The following is a 22,080-nucleotide window of genomic DNA, read 5'->3' as shown; positions in this document are numbered from 1 at the left end:
GAGGTCTCGACTCAGGCGTGTCTGCTATGAACGCACAGGGTCCACGCACGACAGCTTGGCAAAAGGTAGCTCTCACAACTATCATTGCACATGTTCAGATTTTGGATGTATCTATCTGTCGATTTCGGCCAAAGGGCAAGAGGGGTATTGGGTCAATTCTATGTACACCGAGAAAGCGGGCAAGATTACTTCGTCATGGCCTATCCTAAACACCTGCAAACGCCTCCATGCTGATCCTTTTCTTCGTACGCGTAAGCCGTGACTCTTTCAAATAGCATAAGGGCATAACAACATCTACTGCATCGGGCTGCTAATCGCTGGTGGCGCAGCCTCCAGGTCAACACGCTGGACCGTCTGGCGCAGGTCATTGCTGCTGCGGACGAGGTTGCCGAAGTACTTGCGAGCGATTTCGGTTTCCGCCTTGAGCTTCGTTGTCTCCTCCTTCTGCAGCTGGAGCTTCTCGACGTTCCTCTGCAGGCCGATGCGGACATCGTTGGCAGGGCCCTTGAGTGCACGGCGAACCTCGGAGCTGATGCGAAGGGCGTTAGAGTGTGTGTAGTCAATCGCTGAGAGCTGCTGAGATAGCTTTGCGCTGAGGCGGTGAGGTAGCGACTTGGGCACGGAAGCCAGGACGTATGATACTCCGAGAGCAACTAGAGACGTTAGTATAAATCAAATGACAGCGAAAGGATGTGCTTACCACCAGCGATGAGACCGGGAATGATCAGTCTCCTCATGTTGCTCGTACCCATGACCTTTGCAGCACCAAGGGCACCGTCTAGCCAGCCGACGCCGCCGACCAACCTGCCACCTACTACACCGGCAACAGTCATAGCCATACCGGCACCGGCAGCCTTTTCTTGTCGCTCCCACAGGCTGGCGACATCGAAGAAGTCCCATAGGTCGATGTCGATGTCCACCTGGCGGGCGAGAGCGTGCACTGACTTCCTGAACATCCTCTCTGGGCGGAACATGACATCGGCATACAGGTTGTTGCCAAGATGTAAAACACCCAAGTTCTTAATGCCATTGTAGCCTTGTACCGCTTGGGTTCGTGCATGTTCTTCGCACAAGCGAACCGCTTCGGTGATCTCGTGGAGCATGGAGTCTCTGATATCCTCGGCGTACTGGTAGGCTGAGAAGAGGCCAGGGTATTCGATGCCAAGATCCTGCTCTGCCACCCTAGCGATAGAGTTGTTGAGCGTGTCCCGGGTGTGGCCATAGACGTCTGATGTTGTGTCTTCGACCATACGATCAACTGCCTCTCCGGCCTCTGTCCGTGACTTCTTTGACTCTTCGAACTCGGGCTCGAGAGCCTGGATCTCCTTGGTGACACGATCCAGTTCGCTCTGAGAGACATCTCGGTTGACAGTGGCAAGGTTGTTCATGTCTCCTAGCACGTTGAGGAGATAGGTCTTGGCGGGTGCCAGCTTGGATCGCGCCCTCTTCTCCAATACGAAACGTCGCAACGAGGCCTCGAGATCAGCAAAGTCGCGCTGCTTCTCTGCTTCCTTGCCCTTTCCTTTGTCAGAGGGGTCGTCGTCGCCGTCGTCATCCGGGGGGCTCCCTCCTCCACCCATGGGAATGGCGTTACTGGAGACGAAATGCACCAGTTCGCTGGACTCCTTGAATGTGGCGGGACTGAGATTGGCGACTTGCTTCAGGATCATTTCCTGGCAACGGTTCTGATCGCGGATGGTGTCGAAGCCGTTGACCACCATAAACATGTATGCCTTCTCTCGCGCAGCGGTGAAGATGAAGTTCTTGGCGGACTCGGTGAAGTGGTTGGCGGCAGAAACGACGAAGACGACAACGTCAATCTCTTCTTGGCGAGCGAAAACGGCGGTTGTCTTGAGAGAGTCGGCGTTCAGACCCGGGGCGTCAATGAGAGCGATGTCGACGACTCCGTTGTTGAGGAGAGATTCGTCTACGTCCCGGATGTCCTTGACGTAGATCTTGCATTGTGAGAAGTGGTCGTTGTCGATGACGATCTTCTCAAGGTCCTTCAAGTCGAATACAACATAGGTGCTCTCGTCGTTGCGGTTGTATGTCGAGCCGATGGGAATCGCGTGGACCTCTTCTACTCCGCCGTTCTCTCTGAAGTCAAGCACCTCGCAGAATATGCTTGTGCAGGGCTGCTGGTCTTCGGGAAGGACCTTGCGTCGGAGGAGGGCGTTGCAGAAGGTTGACTTTCCGGCGTTGAGATCGCCGGTGACCAGGACCTTGCTCGATGTGTCCTCGATACGCTCTTTGAGAGAGAAAAGGTGGCGTATGCTCTGCTGGATCTGTCCGTCGAGGAGAGAGGCAACCGAGTTCTTCTCGAGCGAGTGTACCAGGTCTGTCTGGTTCCGGCCTCCCATGCGCAGTTCCAACTTCAGGACGGAGAAGTCGTGGGCCAGCTGCGGCGTGACCAGTCTGGGCTCCTCCTTGCGTTTCTGTTCGGCGGCTGAGCTCGATTCGCCGAAGTCGTCTCCAATCGTCGTGCCCGCTCGGCGGGGTCCTCGCGGTCGTTCGGGGGAGCGCATGTCGGGGTCGAAGTTGCCCATGGCCGACTGTGTGTGCTGCAGGCCGGGCCGTGATTCGTTGCGGAGATGTGCTTTTTGCTTTTCAGCCACCTGGACCGAGGGGTAGTGGGCCGGCCATTTCAGGTTCATCTCTTGGAAACTCTTGAGCGTCTCGATGGTGCCAGCAATTGCGCGGCCGAGGGCGTTCTTGTTCTGGTTGTAGCGCAGTTGCAGGACATGGCTGCGCTGGCGCTCGTGTTCGGCGTTCCCTGACCCGGCAGACAGCATCGGTGATGGCCTGTCTTCGCCAATGTTAGACCGCCAATTCATGCCGCTGCCTTCGCCGTCTTGCATACTTCCGCCGTAGCCAGAGTCCTCGTCGAGCATGGAGACGAGGCGGGCGGCGGCGTCGCTCGTGGTGCTGCCGCCGCCGACCGTCATGTATCCGGGTCCAGCATTCCGGCGCGGGACGAAGTCGTCGGATTGGCCACGGCGGCCGCTGCTGGAGGACTCGCCGGGCGAGGAGGGGCGGCCGTTGCGTCGATCGGGATTCATCGAGGTGGTTCGGGTGGTTGCGCTATGAGGAGGGGCGCATGTCGTGATAGATGCGGAGGGGCGGGTGTGATGTTGTGGAGAGAGGCGGTGTCGAGAAAGAATATGCTGAGACAACGTCAGAGTTGGTGTGCACACGCCACCTCGCACCCAAGCAGGGATTGGCTGTCGTGACAGCTACACGCCCACCAGGGCACTGCCGCGGCATACACGTGTGCAGCTATTTCACGTCAACCTTTGCACGTCTGGCTGGGCGCTGTTTAATGCGTGAATTGCTTGGGTGGATTGGTGTACTAGAATTGCGCTTGCGTACATGTGGGCAAGTGGTAGATAATTCCCTCGAGGCTCGGCATCGCCATACCTGCGTCTGCGTATCTTGCCCTCCACGCCTCAACCCGGCCGAACATCAAATGACATAATCGGGCAAGGCAGCCACTTTTGCAACTTGACGTCTCTGCCCTCCTCCCGTACAAACACTCGCCAATTCAGAGCTGGTCTCTTCCTCTAGTCTTGTAATCTGAACGAAGTGGTCGGTCGTATCGCGCTGCCCGCCGCACCCACATCTCCAAGTCTACCCCAGGATCCTCCACAAACCTCGCCCAATCCAGTCGCAACCATGAACGTATGTATACCTACTCTTCTACATAGCCCATGCTGAAAAACCTGCAAGATCGTAGAATGGGCCTTCGGAAAGCGCATGACGCCGGCGGAACGGTTGCGGAAACACCAGCGCGCACTCGAGAAGACGCAGCGAGAGCTAGACCGCGAGCGCGTGAAGCTTGAGAACCAGGAGAAGAAGCTAGTCGCAGACATCAAGAAGAGCGCAAAGAATGGGCAGATGGGGCCTCTGCGCATCCAGGCAAAGGACCTGGTGCGCACACGGCGGTATGCTGAGTCGCTGTCGCATTGCTGATAGGACATGGCTAACGTACGCAAGATACATCCAGAAGTTCTACCAGATGCGCACACAACTGCAGGCGATTTCGCTCAGGATACAGGTATGGCGTATGCCTACTAGAAACGGACATGGCTAATGCGAGCAGACCGTACGCAGTAACGAGCAGATGATGCAGTCTATGAAGGGCGCGACAAGTGAGTACATCTACAACTTTTCGCTAGACTAGTCTAACATGCGCAGCACTGCTCGGAAGCATGAACAGGCAGATGAACCTGCCGGCGCTCCAACGCATTGCCATGGAGTTTGAGAAGGAGAACGACATCATGGACCAGCGGCAGGAGATGATGGACGACGCTATCGATGATGCCACTGGCATGGAAGACGAAGAAGAGAGCGAAGACGTCGTCAACCAGGTCTTGGATGAGATAGGCATCGATCTTGGCCAGGCTGTGAGTACTCTCTCACTACCAAGACCGCAATCGCTAACGTCGCATAGCTTGGCGAGACGCCCAGCGGACTGCAGAAGAACGCAGTACCTGAAGCTAGGGTGGCGCAGGCTGTTGGCGGCGGCGGAGCTGACCCTGATGACGACGACCTCCAGGCACGCTTGGACAGCCTGAGAAGGTGAGGTGAAGGGCTAGTACCAGAAGCAACTTCGCCATGCCCGCGCAGCATTCTTGGCTCGGTGTCAGCATGCATAGATATCAGGCCGACGGCTTGAATAGAGGTTCTTTCTTGATCACGTCAAGAGACAGTGCAATATGCGTATGAAGATCTGAAGATCTCAAATTTCCGCTGTTCATGTTGCGGGATAGTCATGGCCGGCGGTTGTACATAGACATGTTAGTCAATTCAAGCCGGCTCCACAGTACGCGCCGGTCTGCATGCGCGCGAGCCTAGATCGTGCTGATCCGCAGCCCAAAACCCTGGATTTGCTTTGGTTATGCTAGCCTTGGTTGATATAGCAGAGTCACAGGACCGTGTATTTGGCCTGCGCCGTCGCCTCCATTCACACCCGCGCAGTACCTAGCGGGGTCGCCTTCGTGAGTCGAGTACCTGCGCAATTGATCCCCGCACTTCCACAACAAGCAGTCGGGTTCCCATTGCGCACGCTGCCTGCAACTCACTACCTATCCGCCCACGCTATCTCGACGATCGTCCAATCTCAACCCTGGAACGTGCCCGCGCCTTGTCATCTTTTCGCAGTGTCAAGCCTTCTCTTGCGCCAATTGATATTTCCGGCTGCTCGCCCCGCCATACACCCTCGACGTCATTACACCTAGCACCGACGACTCCCACGACTCCTCCCCTTGCATCCGTCTACATCTTTCCTACATTCTTGTCCCTCGAGCCCCGCTTATCTCATCCGCGAATCCGCCGCCGCCTCGGCCGCCCCATCTGCATCGCCGCCACTACCCAGTCACCAAACGCCAGCGCCATCCTCCAAGCTGGCAGGTAACAGGCGTCGGAGCGCCCAGGGAGGCTTGCTCTCGAAAATGTTTGGCAATGCAAAGGACGACGAGAGTCCCGCCGTCGACACCCCTGCCAACCATGACGCGCCCAAACCCGCAGCCCCAGCGGCGGACAACGCAGCTGCTGCACCGACAAACACAACCAGCAACGGCTCCGCTTCCATAGATCGCAAGCTCAGTGACGCTTCCGCCCCCACCGAGAGAAAACGACGGAGTAGTGGCGTATCGCGTGCCCGCGACATGTTCTCGAGCGCGAAACAGTCGCTGCACCTAGGCGGCTCTTCTCCCACCAACACGACCAACAACACCATGACCGAAAAGGCCGCCCCTCAGACGCCCATGCAGAAGCTCGGCAAGTCGGATGCTGCCCTCAGTGTCCCCCAGGGCTCCCTCAACAACTCGGCTGGCGAGTCGGCGCCCGGCCCACGATCTACCTTCCGCGTCGGTGTCACAGAGGATAAGAACAAGAAGTGCAGACGAACGATGGAGGATACCCACGCATACCTGTACAACTTCTTGAGCACCCCAGCGCCCTCGTATGCCGCCGACAAGGCCCGCGCCATCTCCGACGCCAGCTCCACTCAGTCTGACCCTCTGTCGCAAGCCGTAGTTGAGACGGACAACGGATACTTCGCCATCTTCGACGGACACGCCGGAACCTTCGCTGCCGACTGGTGTGGAAAGAAGCTTCACCTGATCCTGGAAGAGACAATCCGGAAGAACCCCAACACCCCGATACCCGAGCTGCTCGATCAGACCTTCACCGTCGTCGACCAGCAGTTGGAGAAGCTTCCTTTGAAGAACAGTGGTTGTACCGCGGTCATTGCAGTTCTGAGGTGGGAGGACCGAGTACCTAATGCGCAATCGTCCACCGGCTCAGTGCTCTTTGCACCCGCGGCTGTATCGGCTATCAAGCATGCAGGCGAAGGCGGCGAGGCTACCGATTCCGCTGTGGAGCCCGCAGCTGAACAGCAAGTCGAGGCGAGATTACGCAACGAGGCCAGCCGACAGCGCGTGCTGTACACCGCCAACGTAGGTGATGCGCGTATTGTCCTCTGCCGCAATGGCCGAGCGCTGCGCCTCTCCTACGACCACAAGGGCAGCGACGAGAACGAGGGACGCCGTGTTGCTAGTGCCGGCGGCTTGATTCTCAACAACCGCGTTAACGGCGTCCTTGCTGTCACACGAGCACTGGGCGATGCCTATATGAAGGACTTGGTCACCGGACACCCGTACACCACCGAGACTGTGATTCAGGCCGAGCAGGACGAGTTTCTCATTCTCGCTTGCGATGGTGTAAGTAATGCAGTCACAAATTCATGACATTTGCTAACAGCTATAGCTCTGGGATGTCTGTTCCGACCAGGAAGCCGTCGACCTAGTCCGCCAAGTTCACGATCCGCAAGAAGCCTCCAAGAAGCTCGTCGACTACGCCCTCGCACGCTTTTCGACCGACAACCTCTCCTGTATGGTTGTTCGCTTCGACAACAAGGCTCTTCGGCAGCGCAAAAACGACGCCGCGATGGGTGTGGACGGTGACCAGTCGACCATGAAGGGCGGAATCACCGAGGCAGATGCCATCGTAGCACAAGCGAAGAAGTCAATTGGCGAGCCTGAGATACCGGTCGAAGCAGCGGCACAGGAAATTATTATGGAGGAGGCCGAGGCTGAGCCCGGTCCTGAGCTCAACTTGGACGCCGCAAAGGCAGCCAGGAAACACGACGCATAGTGTGGATGGGTCACGACTTGGCATATGGATACTATGAATGGGGGAATATCTTGGAAGGGCAGGCGGCGTGCAATGTTCATGGACAGATGGCGGCAGTGTATGATTTCTAGCGTACCTGAGGATCCTTTGGGACCAGGTTTCTTTCGGGTGCATTCCCTAAGGTTAGCCGTATCTCAGAACTGAGCGCTTCAATGTAATCAAAGCAAAGCAAGTAAAGACGAGCTTGTCACACGTATATGTTTGCTGTCTGCTGTAAGCTACGCATGTTTGCCCCGCGTGTTTGCGCATTGACATTCCAGGTCCACGATGCGCTAATGACGATCGTGGGGCCTTTACCTGCACCGACTTTCACCGCATTCAAGAAATCCTGCGTCTACTAGCCCCCATTCCCGCTGTATCTACCCCCGAAGCTTGGATCACTGGAGTCACGCTCATGCGGCTCCGAGGAGCAACGCGATAATCATGTCGGGCGTCGACACGGCAGACTCTACGACCAACGCCCTCCCGAGCGATGCGCGACCCGCCTTTGTGACGCCGAGGGACCTGCTCCAACAGTCCCGAGCGCCTCTACCCCCGAAAGAGCAGCCGCGCCAACTTTCAGCTGTTGACCGCGAGCAACTGGACGGCCTGGTATGAAGTCTGGATCGCCGACAGTCGCTGCGGTAGCTGACAAGAGCTAGAGAACCATCAGAGCTTTCCTCAAGGCCAGAACGAGCTACGATGTGCTTCCTATAAGCTATCGCCTGATCGTCTTCGACACGGCGCTGCTGGTGAAGAAGAGTCTGAACATACTGAACCAGAATGGTGAGCTCGGACATGGTGTATAGAAGCACGAGCTGACGTTGAATGTAGGTATCGTCTCAGCGCCGCTATGGGATTCCAAGTCATCTACCTTTGCCGGACTCCTCACGACGTCGGACTATATAAACGTCATACAGTACTACTGGCAGAACCCAGACGCTTTGGCGCGGGTCGACCAGTTCCGCCTGAACAGTCTGCGAGGTAAGCGCTCGGCTTCGCATGCCGAACACAAGCTCACACAGACAGACATTGAGAGATCTCTGGGCGTCAAACCCATAGAAACCATATCCATCCACCCCGACCGACCCGTATACGAAGCATGCCGCAAGATGCTCGAATCGCGCGCGCGGCGTATCCCCATTGTCGACAGCGATGACGAGACACGTAGAACCATGGTCGTTAGCGTCATCACTCAATACCGCATATTGAAATTCATCGCTGTGAACGTCAAGGAGACACAGAAGCTGCGAAAGCCGCTGAAGGAGCTTAATGTCGGTACATACGAGGATCTCGCGACTGCATCGATGGACACACCGGTCATGGACGTCATCCACATGCTTGTTAAGAAGAGCATATCTAGTGTGCCCATTTTGGACAGAGCCGGTAGGTGGCAATGTTGGATTACGGCAAACTTGGCTAATATCCATAGGTACCGTGCTGAACGTCTTCGAAGCCGTCGACGTCATTGCACTTATCAAGGGCGGTGTATACGACGACCTGAACCTCACAGTCGGCGACGCGCTACTAAAGCGCTCAGACGTACGTCTCCACATCCTCATTATTTACAGTCTTCTGACAACGTCCAGGACTTTCCCGGCATCTTCACCTGTTCGCTCAACGACAACATGTCCACCCTCTACGACACGATCCGCAGATCGCGCGTCCACCGCTTCGTCGTCATCGATGAAAATAGCAAGCTCAAGGGCATGGTGACGCTAAGTGACGTTCTCGAGCATACGCTACTGGAAGGCATGGAGGACGAGTAGAACGACGCTATCCTAGACCACTTGTCAGCGAGCCATGTTAAGAGTCTTAGACTGCATGAGCAGAGAATGAGGAGGTGCGATGATTAACAGTATGTTTTGGGAACGGATCAAGATATCATATAAGGCGTCCTGGGAGGAATAAATGCGCGACTTCGAGTCATGAAGGAGGTCTAGCGATTCAATATTAACATGATTATAAATTCTTGTTAAGTGTCTAAAGTATCTTCGCGTCCAGCGCCCACTTTCTAATGGTATCTCAAATAGCATAAACGCCGGGTATTCCCAAAACAACAAAAACTAACTCTCCCCAGCCAGACGCCTCGAATCAATCACAATACCTCGACTCTACACGCCCTCATCCTCATCCTCATCCTCATCCTCATCCCCATCCCCCACCCAACTAATACTCGCCCCAACCAACTCCAATATCTGCGCTCCCCTAACCACACTAACCTCGCCCCTCTCCACACTTCCCTTGACAAACGCCTCAAACTCCTCTTTACCCATGACTTCCTGCCCCTCCTCCGGAAACAGCTGCGCAGACACCTTTTCCGCAATGTCGGCTGGGATGCGCCCAGCGGCGCTTTGCACGGCGAGGCCGAGGACGAGGCGTGCGGTCCGGATTAGGTGCGTGTCTGTTTGGCTGGTGGTGGTTGAGGTGGAGAGGGCGCGGTGGAGGAGGAGGATTGTTGTGCGGGAGTCGGGGGAGGAGGGCGGACTAGTGGTGGTGGTGGGGAGGGAGGAGTGGGTGGAAAGGGGGAAGTCGTCGATACATGAAAGAGGGTTCTCGATTTCGGTTGTTGGTGTTGTTGTGGGTGATGGTGAATGACGGATAACAGTTGTCGTGGGCGAGGGTTGGGGTGTGATATCTGAAAGGGGGTTTTCGATTTCAGTCACCGGTGTGGATAGAGGCGATGGTGATGGGGAAGGCCGTGAGTGCGAACTTCGGATGAAGAGAGTGGGCGTCGGTGTATCCGCGAGTGGGTCTCCAATCTCAGTTACTGGAGTGGATAAAGGTGATGGTGATGGAGTAGTCTGAATAGCAGTGCCAGGCCTTGAAAGAGGTTGCCGGATGTGGATGGTAGTCGGCGAGGCTTGCAGCATTGCTACGGCGGTTGCGGGGATATTCTCGCCTATGACTGAGGTGCTGAGTTTGATTTCGGAGCTTCTTGGAGATATGTATCTGGTGAAGCCGGTGAAGCCAGATGGGACGCGGGCACGGGATGGTGTTGCTGGACTAGTTGGGCGGGACGGTCGGTAGTAAGGGATGGGGAGGGAGTAGTTTATTGGACTTGTTGACGGTGAGGGGCTCGTTGGTGTGTCTTGGGGGAGTGGCGTGGATTCGAAAAGGGATGGAGAGAAAGAGAAGCTGGAGTGAGAGCTGGGTGTCGATGTAGATGCGGAGTCGCTGCCGGTATCAAGAGGATGGGGTCGGGTGGTGGAGATGGGGATGAAAGCGATTGGCTATAGCAGAGATATGTTAGTGATACCCTGAGGAAAAGAGAGGAGGGTATAGAAAGACTTACATCAATCTGTGGTGCTTCATCCGAGATATCCAACGGTGATGGTGTTCGCTCCACCCAGTCTTCTTCCTGGACTGACATATGCTCATCACTACATTCTTCACATCCAAAATCCCTGCAATGGAAACCCGATGTTAGCAATCCGCCATCAATGTACGGGAGTATAGCTTCGGGTAAATCGCACCTCTTGCACCGTCCATGGTGGAACTTGTGACTGCAGCTCGTCCTCATCGAGGTCCTCGGGGTAGAGGCAGAAGACGAGGATTTGAGATCGAGGTGGAGAAGGTCGAGTAGGAATGTCTTAATGCGGCAATAACGACCGTGGGTTATGCAGTCTTGTAGTTCCAGGGGCGTCAGGGTGCAGTGCGATGCTGTCGCGTAAGCCGAATTTGAAGCCTTGCTTGGTGAAGGAGGGAGAGAGGGTGAGTATAAGTCTAGAAAAGATTGCGAAGGCGATGTGGGGGTTGGTGGCTCGGAAGGTATCGAGCATAGTGTGTGTGCGCTTGCGACAGTGAAGACGCTGCTTCGATCCCGTCTATGTCGAGCATGTTTGCGGCGTGCGTCTTCTTTTGGCTCGAAGCCGTTGCCGAATCTGAAGTCGTATCGTAGCTCGCCTTTCCTGTGGTGTGGCCTGTATTTGGATTCTGGGGTAGTTGATCCAGAGATTGTGCGGCGAGGCCTCGTGGGTGTGGTGTTGATAAGGTAGTTGTGATTCATGAAGCTGTCAGAGCGGCGGAGTCGTTGTATGTCAACGTCAGACATACTCCGGATCTTAGGCTGCCGGCGATGGTAGTTAGTCTCTGAAGAAGCCAGGGGGATGAGGTGAGGGTATGTTGACAGCTGGTGGGTTGTGGCCTCCATGACTGCGGGGGTGGAGGGTCTGAGGTGGAAAGTAGCATTAAGCTGGGAGTGTAGAGTGTAAGTACCTTTGTTCGCCCGAGGTCGCAATGCTGGACTGAACTGATAGATGAATGAAGGCTCAGATGCCTTGTTTTGGTCCGATTGCACATCTGCTGACCCAAAATCACGGTAGAAAGGGTCCGAAAGAGGTCGAGACATTCACTGCCTTCATCCTGCTCCAAAGAGCACACATTGTTACCCTCACTAGCGTGTGAAGAATGTCCGCGTCCTAAGAAAATCATTTCAAAGTCGCTACCGTCGATTGTCGTTGTGAGCATGATGTCAAAGCAATAGCGTCTTTGTTGAGATACATCGCCTAGCCCATGGCGGCGGGACAATGACTTTATGAAGCGTACGTCGTTATTAAACTCGGTTCTGTCTTACTACGGGAGTGGGATCTAAGGTTCGCGTCATTTTGCTGAAACCTGTCATCCTAAGATGATTGATTGCAATCGTAACTTAGTTTGGGTGTAAGCTGAAGAGGCCGTGTTACAACACATTGCGCAGAGCCCTGAGTAAAGTTTACTGTTTGTTTCACCTCGTTCTGGAAGGCAGATGGAATCGGCGGCAAAGTTTGAACGTCGATGAAGCGATCGATTGCACCATTATGTGACGATAACCGTTGCTGTCACTGTCAAAACCGCGCGCTCGTTACTTCCTCGTTGGACGGTTGCAGTTGGGTGGTTGAAACCTGACTGCCGCCTGCCGCCGGCAAACTGCCCGCCTCACTTCCCGAACACCCAACCACCGCTCCTCAAACTTCTTCGCACGCTCAACCATTATGTATATCTTGTATGCGCGTACAGTTCCCGTCTCCTGCCAAGGGCGAGATGAAAATGGAGATGAAAGGCGTGTTCTTTGGTGATGTCGCCCTTCAATGTGCGCGCGCCCTCCGCCTACCATACTACTGTAATTTCAACTCTTCGCAGCCAACATCACCAACGGTGAATTTGCGCGAGCGGGATTGCTACGGTTATCATCTAAAGTTTTCGGGAAATTCTTGCTACGAAACACACTAAAATTCGTCCGCTTGTACTGCTCATCGATTAAACTTTACCGGTCGACACTTCGACAGCGCACGACAGCCACTAGACATACGCTTGGACGTCTTTTCACCACCTGTCCGCCCTCCTCATCGCGACGCTTCGAAACACCAACACCGCCTCACCAAAATGAACGAACAAAACAAATCCCTCTTCTTCCGTCTCCCGCGGGAGTTGCGCGATGAGATCTACCACTACTATGTCCTTGAGGAAGACGGTTACCACCACGATGCCACGTCTGACAAGCTTCGACAGGCTAGCGGACGTCCGATCAATTTAAGTTTGCAGTACACTTGCAAGAAGACTGCGACCGAGATGGAGGGTCTGGCTCTGCAGGTGAACAGGGTTACATTCCGTACAAAGCTCGAAGTACCCGAACCTGACAGCGAATGCTCGAACGCGCTTTTATGGAATCATCTTCTCTGTGAACGAGAACGACCTCTCCGACGTATGTTCGAGTGGTCCTATACTCTGGTTACGCTCGAAGCTATACAACGCCTACGAGAGCTGCACCCAGATAGTACCGCGGCGGAGCAGATCGAGAAAGCGTTCATCAGGATGGGCGACAGGATTCACTGGCTCAGCCCCGGGACACTGTTTAATGAAGGCGTAGTTTGGAGTATAGACTATACAGCGCACACAACTCTACTACAAGACTTGTTGCAAATCCTATCCACCCACCCAGAGTTCTGGCGGTTGACTTCCAAAGAGTATACCAGAGAGTCTGAAGACAACGACAGTAGGCATGCTTCGGCTAGTCAAATTGAGCTGTTCTCTGACTTTGCACAGACGGTAGGATTGTACACGAAGATTTGGAGTACCCAAATCAGACGATTCAGGCGTTGATGCTTGCATGGCGCCCGGACCCATGGCGAATGCCGGATCGCGCTGAGTTTGACACGATCTTCGAATTTCTTCCACGGCCTCCTGCAATAGTAGAGGACTTTGACCGAGGGTGGTATCTGGATGACACGTACTATTCGGCTACCGCGGTGACTATTCGATTCTTAGAGCGCTTGCCACCAGCCACTCGGACGCATCTACGCAATATTATCATCCAGGAAAACGAAATAAGCGAGGCACATAGGCAAACTCACGCTAGAGGCCTTATCCCTTTCTGCTGCGAGAACCTCAAGCTTAGGATCGAGAGGAGAGTCGACGTATTTCACCAGCACTACTTGTCCGAGCGCATGGGTTTAGAAGACGGAATCGAGGAAATTGGGCCCTGGTTCGTTGAAACCAAGTTCCTCAAGAGGCTTGGGATGCCACCCGATTCCTTCCGCTTGGTTCTTCACGGGCCCACACCTCGAGCGAGCCAACGGCTGAGCGACCTTCTCATCAAGCTTGCCATTTGGGACGAGGGCTGCACTGTACTCGAGCATAGATTAGGTCCCAGCTCCGATTATGTCGTCTACCCGATGCGTAGAGGCTTTGCGGATGGTGTTAAGAAGATGGTTACAGGCGAGCTTCCTGCAAGAGTTGAAGCCGATATGGGACATGTATGGGATATCAACCAGCTCCTGGACGACCATGTTGGCGAATGGCCTGCACTCAGCGAAGACGTATATGTGAAGACTGCCACTAGGCATGCTGGACACGAATTGTCACTTGAAGAGGAGGACTAGACAGAACGAATGGAAGGCTGCAGTCTTTTCACTACAAATCCCGTTACGACTCAAAAAATTTGGCATTCGTCATACCGCTCTTGGGGTTCGAGGTACCATGGTACGCCTCCGCCGCTGCGCCCTTGTGACTAGTATGACTGGTACCGACTTTCGCGTTTCCTCATCTAAAAAGTCTTTGGTATCCCAGACCACCACAATTCGACACCTATTCGAAGCCGTTGCGACGCCGCTCCCGTATCTCATCATCGAACCTTCACCACAAGCGCTTCGTCCTTGAGCACCCTCGCGATCATGGCGACGGACGCGATACCACGGAATGCACTTGAGCAGCACCAGTCTCTTCTCTTCCGCCTTCCACGAGAGCTACGAGATGAAATATACGAGTATTACGTCCAAGAGACCAACGGCTATCACTACGAATCTAACTCTGGGAAACTTCGAATGGACAGTGGCGAGCGCATTAATCTCGGCCTCCAATATGCCTGCAGAAGGACCTTTGCAGAGATGGATGGTATCGCCTTGAGAACCAACACAATAACCTTCCGTACGACGCTCGATCTTCCCAGTGTTTCCGATCAGCTCACGGACTCTGAGATTTGCGAATACTATCTTCTGTGCGGGAGAGACGCGATACTCCGGCGAATGCTCGAATGGTCAGATCCTCTGGTCACTTCCGAGGTTATGGAAAAGCTGTGCGAGCGCTGGCCAGGAAACACGACGGTCAGGAAGATGTGCGGAACCCAGCGAACAGGTGAATTAAGCAGCAGCATGCGATCCGGCACCCTATGGTCCGCCGACAACACGATTCCCATTGATTACAATCCGCACTCAACTCAAGCTTTGGATATCCTCCGAGATCTGTTAGATATCATGTCCGCTGATCCCGAGTTCTGGCTCATGACCGCAAGTGAGTTCGATCTTGGGCTGAGGGAAATCTACGCCCCAAGAGCGGGAGGATTCGACATCGAAAGTCGCGCTACTGAATACACCTCGAAGACACAGCAGCTGCGAGTCCTTGAGTGGGAACCCGATGAGTGGTGGATTCCCACCCGCGCCGATCTTGATGAGCTGTCCGAATTCATACCCAAGGACGAGGAATGTGGGCCTTTCAGCGCGATCCACATAAGAGGAGGAAATCGATCTTACTTCTCCGCTGCTGCGGCAGCCACCCAATTCCTCGGACGTCTCAATGGATCGACTCTCAAGCAAATTCGCAACATCATTGTTCTGGAAGACGAGTGCAGCAGGCCGAACCCTACAAACCATGCAAGAGGCCTTATCCCATTCTGCATTGCCAATAGCCAGATCAAAATCGAAAGGAAGGTCGATATCTGGCGCGTAATGATCATGGAGTACGGTAACATCGAGATCTACGACTGTGGAGCAGACGGCCTGATGAGAGAAATTGGAGCCTGGATCAGCGAAGCGAAAACCCTCGCCTCTCTCGGAATGCCGGCAGGCTCCTTCAATCTGACCATGCACGGCCCTTCGCCTCGAACAAGTCAACAGATTTTTGATGCTGTTGTCAAGGTCGCAACTTGGGATGAAGGCTCTACAATATTGGCAGCAACCACATTCCCCGATTACTTCCCCGACAATGTAGGTGGAGGCTTTGTAGAGATCATCAAAGCTATGATCAGAGGCGAGATCCCGGTTACGTTCGAAGCGGATATGGGCGAAGTTTGGGATATACAAGAACTCTTGGCACAAGATACCGCTGATTGGCCTGTGTGGTTCGAAGCTGTTCTACGGATTCGCGATCTGGAAGAGCCACAGGAAGGATGGACACTAGCACGAGAAGAGCGTTTTGGAGTGTGGAAGGACAGGAGCGAGGTGGAGTTCAACCGGATGGATCAATTGGAAGGGTTTGAACTGCTCGTGTTACAGGATGATGTTGAGTAGACAGACTTGGTGGGTGAAATGGCCGAGCTGTTTAAAGGGAGCATGAACAAAGAGGTTGATTGCCAGGAATGTCATTCGCATTGATGAGCTTGTGGCATCTTGATCGCTGTATTCGAGTATCCTAGTATTTAAAATTCGATATATCACCCATCTGAGCTGCTTTCTTCTTCTGAATCTCTTCGTCGTGTACCACCACCAGCAATGGACTACGATCTCGCCAACGTCATCCTTATGAGCGCGCGAAGAACAAACCCTTGTCTCAATCACCTAATAGCATCTTCGGGGAAGACAAATGCATCGACTCTATGGCCCAGAGGTTTCCGGTGCGCCTTCGCCCTTACGCCCTTGGCAGCGCCCTTACCTACCCAAGTAGTCTAGTCTGTACCAACTTTCTACGCGCTTTCGCCATGTCAAAAGATCCCAACTTTGCACTTTGCAGCTCATCCGATTACTGAAATTCCAAATACTATCCACACAATTCGCGAGGCCTGTCTTCGCTTTACATCTCGAGGTCTCTTCGACACTGACTCTCAGAATCGACAACACTCCTGGCAGCCATGGCAACGGACAAAAGCCCCCAGCGCGTATTGGATCAACATCAGTCACCTCTCTTTCGTCTCCCGCGAGAGTTGCGAGATGAGATATACGACTACTACACCCACGAAGACGGGTACATCTTCGAGCCATCAACCCAAAAGCTTCGCTTGCCCACTGGAAATCCAATCGAGCTTGCACTAAGCTACACGTGCAAACGAGTGACGAAGGAGATGAATGGAATGGCGCTCAGAAAGAATAGCGTAGAGTTTCGCACGCTGCTCAGTTTGCCAAAGATCACAGGCCAACCCTCTAATGCTTCCTGGTATGAGCAGCTTATCCTTTCTCACCAAGTGCGGCTACGACACATGTTGAAGTGGGCACATACTATCGTCTCGGTGGAAGTCATGCTTACCGTAAAATCACTCTACCCGAACAGCTTCGCGGCACAAAGGATACTAGAGAAAGCTCAAGAGGGGAATGACTCGCAATTGCGAGGTGGCTACTTGTTTAACGTGTGGTCTCTGGACAATTACAACAGCGACAACTGTATTCTAGTAGACCTCATAAAGCTCATGGCAACTCACCCCGATTTCTACCACCTCATCTCGAAAGAGTACGACCTGGAATTGCGAAAGGCGACGAGAAGCGAAGACGACTATGATAGCGAGAACGATAGCGACAGCGATGAAGATAGCGATGACGACAGCGATGACGACAGCGATGAAGACAGCGATGAAGACAGCGATGATGACAGCGATAGCGATGATTCTCTCCTGGGTGCATTTCGGATCAAGAGACCACCTTCATATTCGAGAGAGACGCAAACAGACATATTACAATGGAGGCCGCAACTATGGTCGATACCCAACCGTGCCGAGCTCGAAGCGATCTCAGAATTCTTACCTCCATGGCCCACAACAATTGATGATCCAGTTCCTGACCACGAATACGTACCCGATATGTACTTTTCTGCTGCAGCAGTAGGGGTTCGCTTTCTCGAAGGACTTGCTCCAAAGGCCCGCGAACAACTACGAAGGATCGTCATCCAGGAGGACCATCCAAGTGTAGCGTCATCGATAACACACGCGCAGGGCCTGATCTCATTCTGTCAGGCAAACCCCAAAGTCCGAATAGAGCGTAGGGTTGATATCTGGCCTACCGAGTTCGTGTACAGGAGCAACTATTTCGAGCATCATACACATGAGATAGTAATCATGATTGGAACGTGGACCAACGAAGTCAAGATCTTGTATCAAATGGGTATGCCTGCCGACTGCTTCACATTGGTCCTCCACGGTCCATCCGAAGCAGCAAGCCAGCAACTCAGCGATGCCATCACCAGAGCAGCGATATGGCTAGAGGGCACTGTTGAACTTGCTCGGCGAGAGCAGCGTCGGTTCTACCCCTTTCAAGGTATCACCGAAGACTTCGCGGACGTGATCAAGGAGATGCTGCGCGGGGAGATACCAGCGAGGTTCGATGCAGAGATGGATGAAGTATGGGACATTGAGAAGATTCTAAGCGAGCATGTGGGAGAATGGCCCAGCAAGGTCAGCGATGTCTTTCGTCTTCGGGATTTCGAGGAGCCGGAGGGTGGGTGGCACGCTGCGCGTGAAGCGTACAAGGAGAGGGAGGTTTAAGCGGACAGGATAAACGGGTGGAGACATTTGGCCGGGGAGGAGTCGCTGTAGTGTGGGACTAGTGTTGGCGGGTAGACCATCCCTTAGCAGAGACAAAATGACATGTAGACTATGTAATGCAATAATGTTGTGACAGTAACCTGACAACCTGGGAACAATCCGCCGGTTACAAGTTCGGCTATCATACCGAACGAGCCAATGACCTGCTACATGAGTCGTACTGTGCATGCTCAACGGAATGAAGCTACGCCGCCACCCTCACATCCTCCGCGGCGCCCTTGATCAGTCTGGCACCTACCAACTTGCGCGTTTCCTCACACAAAAACCTTCACCCTGCCCGAATGATAGCGCTTCAACATGATTCGGAGGCCTTTGAGATACCGCTCGCTTGCCTTCATGCTCTCAATGCAGACTTCCAACATCGCAGACCCTCTTCGTCATAGTGACGGACCCAGCATGAACAATCAACATCAGTCTCTTCTCTTCCAGCTGCCACGAGAGCTGCGGGATAGAATCTATGAGTACTACACACATCAAGAGCAAGGTTATATCTACGATCCATCGGCCCAGAAGTTTCGGCTCGCCAACGGAGAAAAGATCGATGTCGCGTTGATCTACACCTGCAAAAGGGTGGCACAAGAGATAGACGGTTTGGCGTTTGAATCGAATACGATCCGATTCAGCGTCCTTCCGCAGATACCTGGCACTGAGACTTCAAGCTCTGCAGCCTTTCTCTACCGCAGTCTCCTGGACGGGCGCAACACGTGTCTCCGGATCATGTTGTCATATGCATATCCCCTTGTCACACGAGAAGCCTTGAGAGAGCTGCGCTCGAGATATCCAGGTAACACGGCAGTGGAAGAGCTAGAGAAAACGATTATCAGGGAGGGTAGAGCGGGCCTGAAGGAAGGCCGCCTTTACCATGCGTCTAGATTGGATTATCTCGTCAAAGATGCTATACTTCAAGATCTCATTCAGATCATCGCCACGCATCCAGCGTTCGAGCGCCTCGTTCTTGGAGAGTACGATCCATCCGCCAAGACGAGTGCTCCATTGGACTGTGACCCGGTTACGGATGACGAGGACGAATCCGAGGACGAGGATAATGACAACGACAACGACCAGGGTGGAAGTCGCTCTCGGCCATCAGTATACACGAGAGACACCCTATACCAGATTATCGAGTGGAGGCCCACGCATTGGTGGATTCCGGAGAAAAAGGACTTTAATGAGGTCGCGAAATATGTTCCACCAGCACCAGAACTCGGGACTCGCCATAATGGTCGCATCAAGAGATTCAAAAGATACTTCTCGGCAGCGGCAGCAGCCATTCAATTCCTTGAGCGCCTTACACCCAAAAAGCGCGCCCAAGTGCGCAAAATTGTTATCCAGGAAGATTACGCGAGCTTAGGAATCTCCCAGACCCACGCACGCGGACTTGTTCCATATTTGCTCGAGAATCCTAGACTTCGGATAGAGCGACGCGTCGACATCTGGGGGACTGTGCTTATTCCTAATCGCGAACGTTCCTACGGTGTCGAGCGCTGTCTCTGGGATGTTGCAACGTGGATACACGAAGCAAGTATGCCATGGATTATGGACCTGCCAATGGGTTCTTTCTCCTTGGTCTTACATGGCCCTAACGAGAGAGCCAGTGAGCTTCTCTGCAATGCCATGCGACAGGCTGCAATGTGGCAGGACGGCGCTGAAGAACTGATACGCCGGGGGACCATGCAGAGGATGACTCCTATAGCCGATGACTTCGTCGACGTTATAAAGGCGGTGGTGCGCGGCGATGTTCCGGTGCGTTTCGAGGCAGGCGTGCCCGAGCTATGGGTTACAGACAAGATCTTGCGCGAGCAGTCCGACCAGTGGCCATGCGCAGTTGATAGATTGAGATGCGTTACTGTTTTCCATTTCGATATGCCTGATGGAGGCGGGGACTCGGTTCGCTCAGAGCAGATGGAGGAGATTGAGTGGACGGATGGAATGGTCGTTCAGGGTCTATTTGAAACGGAAGATTAGCAGGACAGAACTACAATGGGGGGCAAGATTGCGATGTCAGCTGGCAGTTCGTCTATTCATGCTGAAATGTGTGTCTTCAATGTGGAAACGTCGAAACTCTTGCGTAGAGAGTTGCATGTGAAGGGCGCCGGCCATGATCGCGGCACACACGAAAACGCGCCAAGACCTATGTTTGACATGTTTGCGGTTAACTATGACGTCAACCCAGCCGCGTCGCTTTCAAACCGCGCGGCCGAGATTCGAGTTTCCAGCATGGGCAGCAAGCTGATCACAATTACGAAGCTCAAGATCTAGGGTGGTACGCCTTGACCTAAAGCCAGATACCCGCACACGCCAGCCATTGGAAGCGCCTGGACGCTGCTCCGGGCCGCTGCAGTGCATGAGATTGATTGGTATGTTGGCGGCATTGTCGAGCTTGATTGAGGTTAAATCAAGGTATACGGTTGAAATGAGCCCCACATCGTCACTCGCTGTAGATTGTCCCGTTGGTGTTGATGTTGGCTGTGGCTTAATCCTGGGTAGAACAGGGACAAACGCAGGCACGGCAGGAACCTACGTCACTGCCCGCGTGCCTGCCTTCATAACGCGCCAACACGGACTCTTTGACTCCGCGCATACTCGCGATACCCAGTTTCCCCCACTTCATCCTCTCTACTCTTACAATTGACCTTTGTAAAACACAGTCAGAATGGAGACCATCACCAACCTCGCAAGCAATGCTGCTGGCGCAGCCTCCAAGCTTATCTACGGCGACCAGACCAAGGCGGACGAGGCAGTCGACCAGACCAAGAACAACGAAACTGCCGGCAAGGAGCCTATCTCCGGTGAGCAGGGTCAGGGCACTGTCACTCAGCCCTACGACCAGGGCAATCTTGGTGAGTCCCCTCCAACGCGCGCATTGGACGACGTATGCTGACCCCGCTTGATAGCGACCCCTCTAGCGACGGCTGATAAGGGAACTTTCCTCGACTACTCGAACAACGAGACTGCGGGCAAAGAGCCAGTTTCTGGAGAGCTCGGTAAGGGGACTGTAACAGAGCCCTTTGACCAGGGCAACGATGGTAAGTATACGACAATGACGGCTAGTAGAACAGAATACTGACGTATCGCACAGCCAAGGCGACCGAGAAGGCAGCCGAGAAGACCTCTGGCACAGATGAGTTCCTGAAGCTCGACCCTACCACCAAGGGACCGACCGAGACCATGACCGAAACATCGACCGACCCCAAGATCTACTCGGATAGCAAGGACCCGTCCTACATTGGCATGCCCATCGTCCCCCTCAACCCCGACGCTGCTACGTCAAACACTGGCGCTACCTCCTCTACAACCCAGGCCACTGGCATCACGGACAAGGCTGGAGTAACGGATAAGCTTTGGAAGGACACCCCACTTGACGACATCAGTCGTTCAGGTGCGCCAGGTGCTGGTCCTACTGGTCCCAGCGATGTTACTCCTGCGGCTCCTAGTTCCACGGCAACCACAACTACCAGCCCTGATCCCGCCATCAAGACCACTGCTCCCGACTCTGTAACCGGTGCTTCAAGCACATACGCGGGTGGCGCTGATACCGACACTAAGACTGATGCCGAGAAGGCCTCTGCGAACCGCGACACTCCAGAGTGGACATCAACAGGCGTTCCTTCTGACAGCAGCAACTTCGAAGCGGCTGCTGCCAAACAGAACGCTGCCTCTGGTTTGTGGACACGGGAACCCGGACAAAGTCAGGGTAGTACTGACGGTGCCGCAGGTATGACTAGAGAGCATTCAGGTCGCAAGTCCGAGTCTGCCGATTTGACTACATCCCCAAGCGGCGAGGAGAAGGGTGGAAAGATGTCGCACTTGAAGGAGAAGATGAAGAACAAGCTTCACATCGGCTCCAAGGACAAATAGGGGCAGGGCGGAGGAATGGATGATCTTAATGGATGATGGATGAGATATGA

At 54.0% G+C, this 22,080-nt stretch overlaps 10 protein-coding genes across 10 annotated transcripts; 8 read left to right on the top strand and 2 right to left on the bottom strand.

The window, feature by feature from the left end:
- Window positions 1-294: 294 nt before the first annotated feature.
- Window positions 295-3,059, bottom strand: J4E86_001338 (uncharacterized protein; the record flags this gene model as incomplete). The annotated part of the gene is made up of 2 exons (XM_051441908.1): window positions 295-653; window positions 701-3,059. The coding sequence occupies 2 exons, from the start codon at window positions 3,057-3,059 to the stop codon at window positions 295-297; spliced, it is 2,718 nt and encodes a 905-aa protein (XP_051308079.1).
- Window positions 3,060-3,672: 613 nt separating this feature from the next.
- DID4 (ESCRT-III subunit protein did4) lies at window positions 3,673-4,582 on the top strand (the record flags this gene model as incomplete). Its single annotated transcript, XM_051441907.1, has 6 exons — window positions 3,673-3,678; window positions 3,727-3,941; window positions 3,994-4,054; window positions 4,100-4,148; window positions 4,195-4,403; window positions 4,451-4,582. The coding sequence occupies 6 exons, from the start codon at window positions 3,673-3,675 to the stop codon at window positions 4,580-4,582; spliced, it is 672 nt and encodes a 223-aa protein (XP_051308078.1).
- Window positions 4,583-5,450: 868 nt separating this feature from the next.
- On the top strand, window positions 5,451-7,155 carry J4E86_001336 (uncharacterized protein; the record flags this gene model as incomplete). Its single annotated transcript, XM_051441906.1, has 2 exons — window positions 5,451-6,722; window positions 6,769-7,155. 2 exons carry the CDS (start codon window positions 5,451-5,453, stop codon window positions 7,153-7,155), a joined length of 1,659 nt encoding a protein of 552 aa, XP_051308077.1.
- Window positions 7,156-7,617: 462 nt separating this feature from the next.
- J4E86_001335 (uncharacterized protein) lies at window positions 7,618-8,942 on the top strand (the record flags this gene model as incomplete). The annotated part of the gene is made up of 6 exons (XM_051441905.1): window positions 7,618-7,785; window positions 7,836-7,959; window positions 8,008-8,157; window positions 8,203-8,559; window positions 8,606-8,715; window positions 8,763-8,942. 6 exons carry the CDS (start codon window positions 7,618-7,620, stop codon window positions 8,940-8,942), a joined length of 1,089 nt encoding a protein of 362 aa, XP_051308076.1.
- A 345-nt stretch (window positions 8,943-9,287) lies between these two features.
- Window positions 9,288-10,046, bottom strand: J4E86_001334 (uncharacterized protein; the record flags this gene model as incomplete). The annotated part of the gene is made up of 1 exon (XM_051441904.1): window positions 9,288-10,046. One exon carries the CDS (start codon window positions 10,044-10,046, stop codon window positions 9,288-9,290), a length of 759 nt encoding a protein of 252 aa, XP_051308075.1.
- A 2,491-nt stretch (window positions 10,047-12,537) lies between these two features.
- On the top strand, window positions 12,538-14,033 carry J4E86_001333 (uncharacterized protein; the record flags this gene model as incomplete). The annotated part of the gene is made up of 2 exons (XM_051441903.1): window positions 12,538-13,147; window positions 13,198-14,033. The coding sequence occupies 2 exons, from the start codon at window positions 12,538-12,540 to the stop codon at window positions 14,031-14,033; spliced, it is 1,446 nt and encodes a 481-aa protein (XP_051308074.1).
- A 291-nt stretch (window positions 14,034-14,324) lies between these two features.
- On the top strand, window positions 14,325-15,935 carry J4E86_001332 (uncharacterized protein; the record flags this gene model as incomplete). The annotated part of the gene is made up of 1 exon (XM_051441902.1): window positions 14,325-15,935. One exon carries the CDS (start codon window positions 14,325-14,327, stop codon window positions 15,933-15,935), a length of 1,611 nt encoding a protein of 536 aa, XP_051308073.1.
- Window positions 15,936-16,492: 557 nt separating this feature from the next.
- On the top strand, window positions 16,493-18,112 carry J4E86_001331 (uncharacterized protein; the record flags this gene model as incomplete). Its single annotated transcript, XM_051441901.1, has 1 exon — window positions 16,493-18,112. The coding sequence occupies one exon, from the start codon at window positions 16,493-16,495 to the stop codon at window positions 18,110-18,112; it is 1,620 nt and encodes a 539-aa protein (XP_051308072.1).
- Window positions 18,113-18,508: 396 nt separating this feature from the next.
- J4E86_001330 (uncharacterized protein) lies at window positions 18,509-20,137 on the top strand (the record flags this gene model as incomplete). The annotated part of the gene is made up of 1 exon (XM_051441900.1): window positions 18,509-20,137. One exon carries the CDS (start codon window positions 18,509-18,511, stop codon window positions 20,135-20,137), a length of 1,629 nt encoding a protein of 542 aa, XP_051308071.1.
- A 688-nt stretch (window positions 20,138-20,825) lies between these two features.
- J4E86_001329 (uncharacterized protein) lies at window positions 20,826-22,030 on the top strand (the record flags this gene model as incomplete). The annotated part of the gene is made up of 3 exons (XM_051441899.1): window positions 20,826-21,012; window positions 21,079-21,198; window positions 21,252-22,030. The coding sequence occupies 3 exons, from the start codon at window positions 20,826-20,828 to the stop codon at window positions 22,028-22,030; spliced, it is 1,086 nt and encodes a 361-aa protein (XP_051308070.1).
- Window positions 22,031-22,080: the final 50 nt, after the last annotated feature.

Source organism: Alternaria arbusti, assembly GCF_024043155.1.
Source record: "Alternaria arbusti strain BMP 1465 chromosome Unknown scaffold_1, whole genome shotgun sequence".
Lineage (NCBI taxonomy): Eukaryota > Fungi > Ascomycota > Dothideomycetes > Pleosporales > Pleosporaceae > Alternaria > Alternaria arbusti.
The sequence above is the reverse complement of the archived record's forward strand: the minus strand, read 5'-3'. Positions and strand labels throughout refer to the sequence as shown.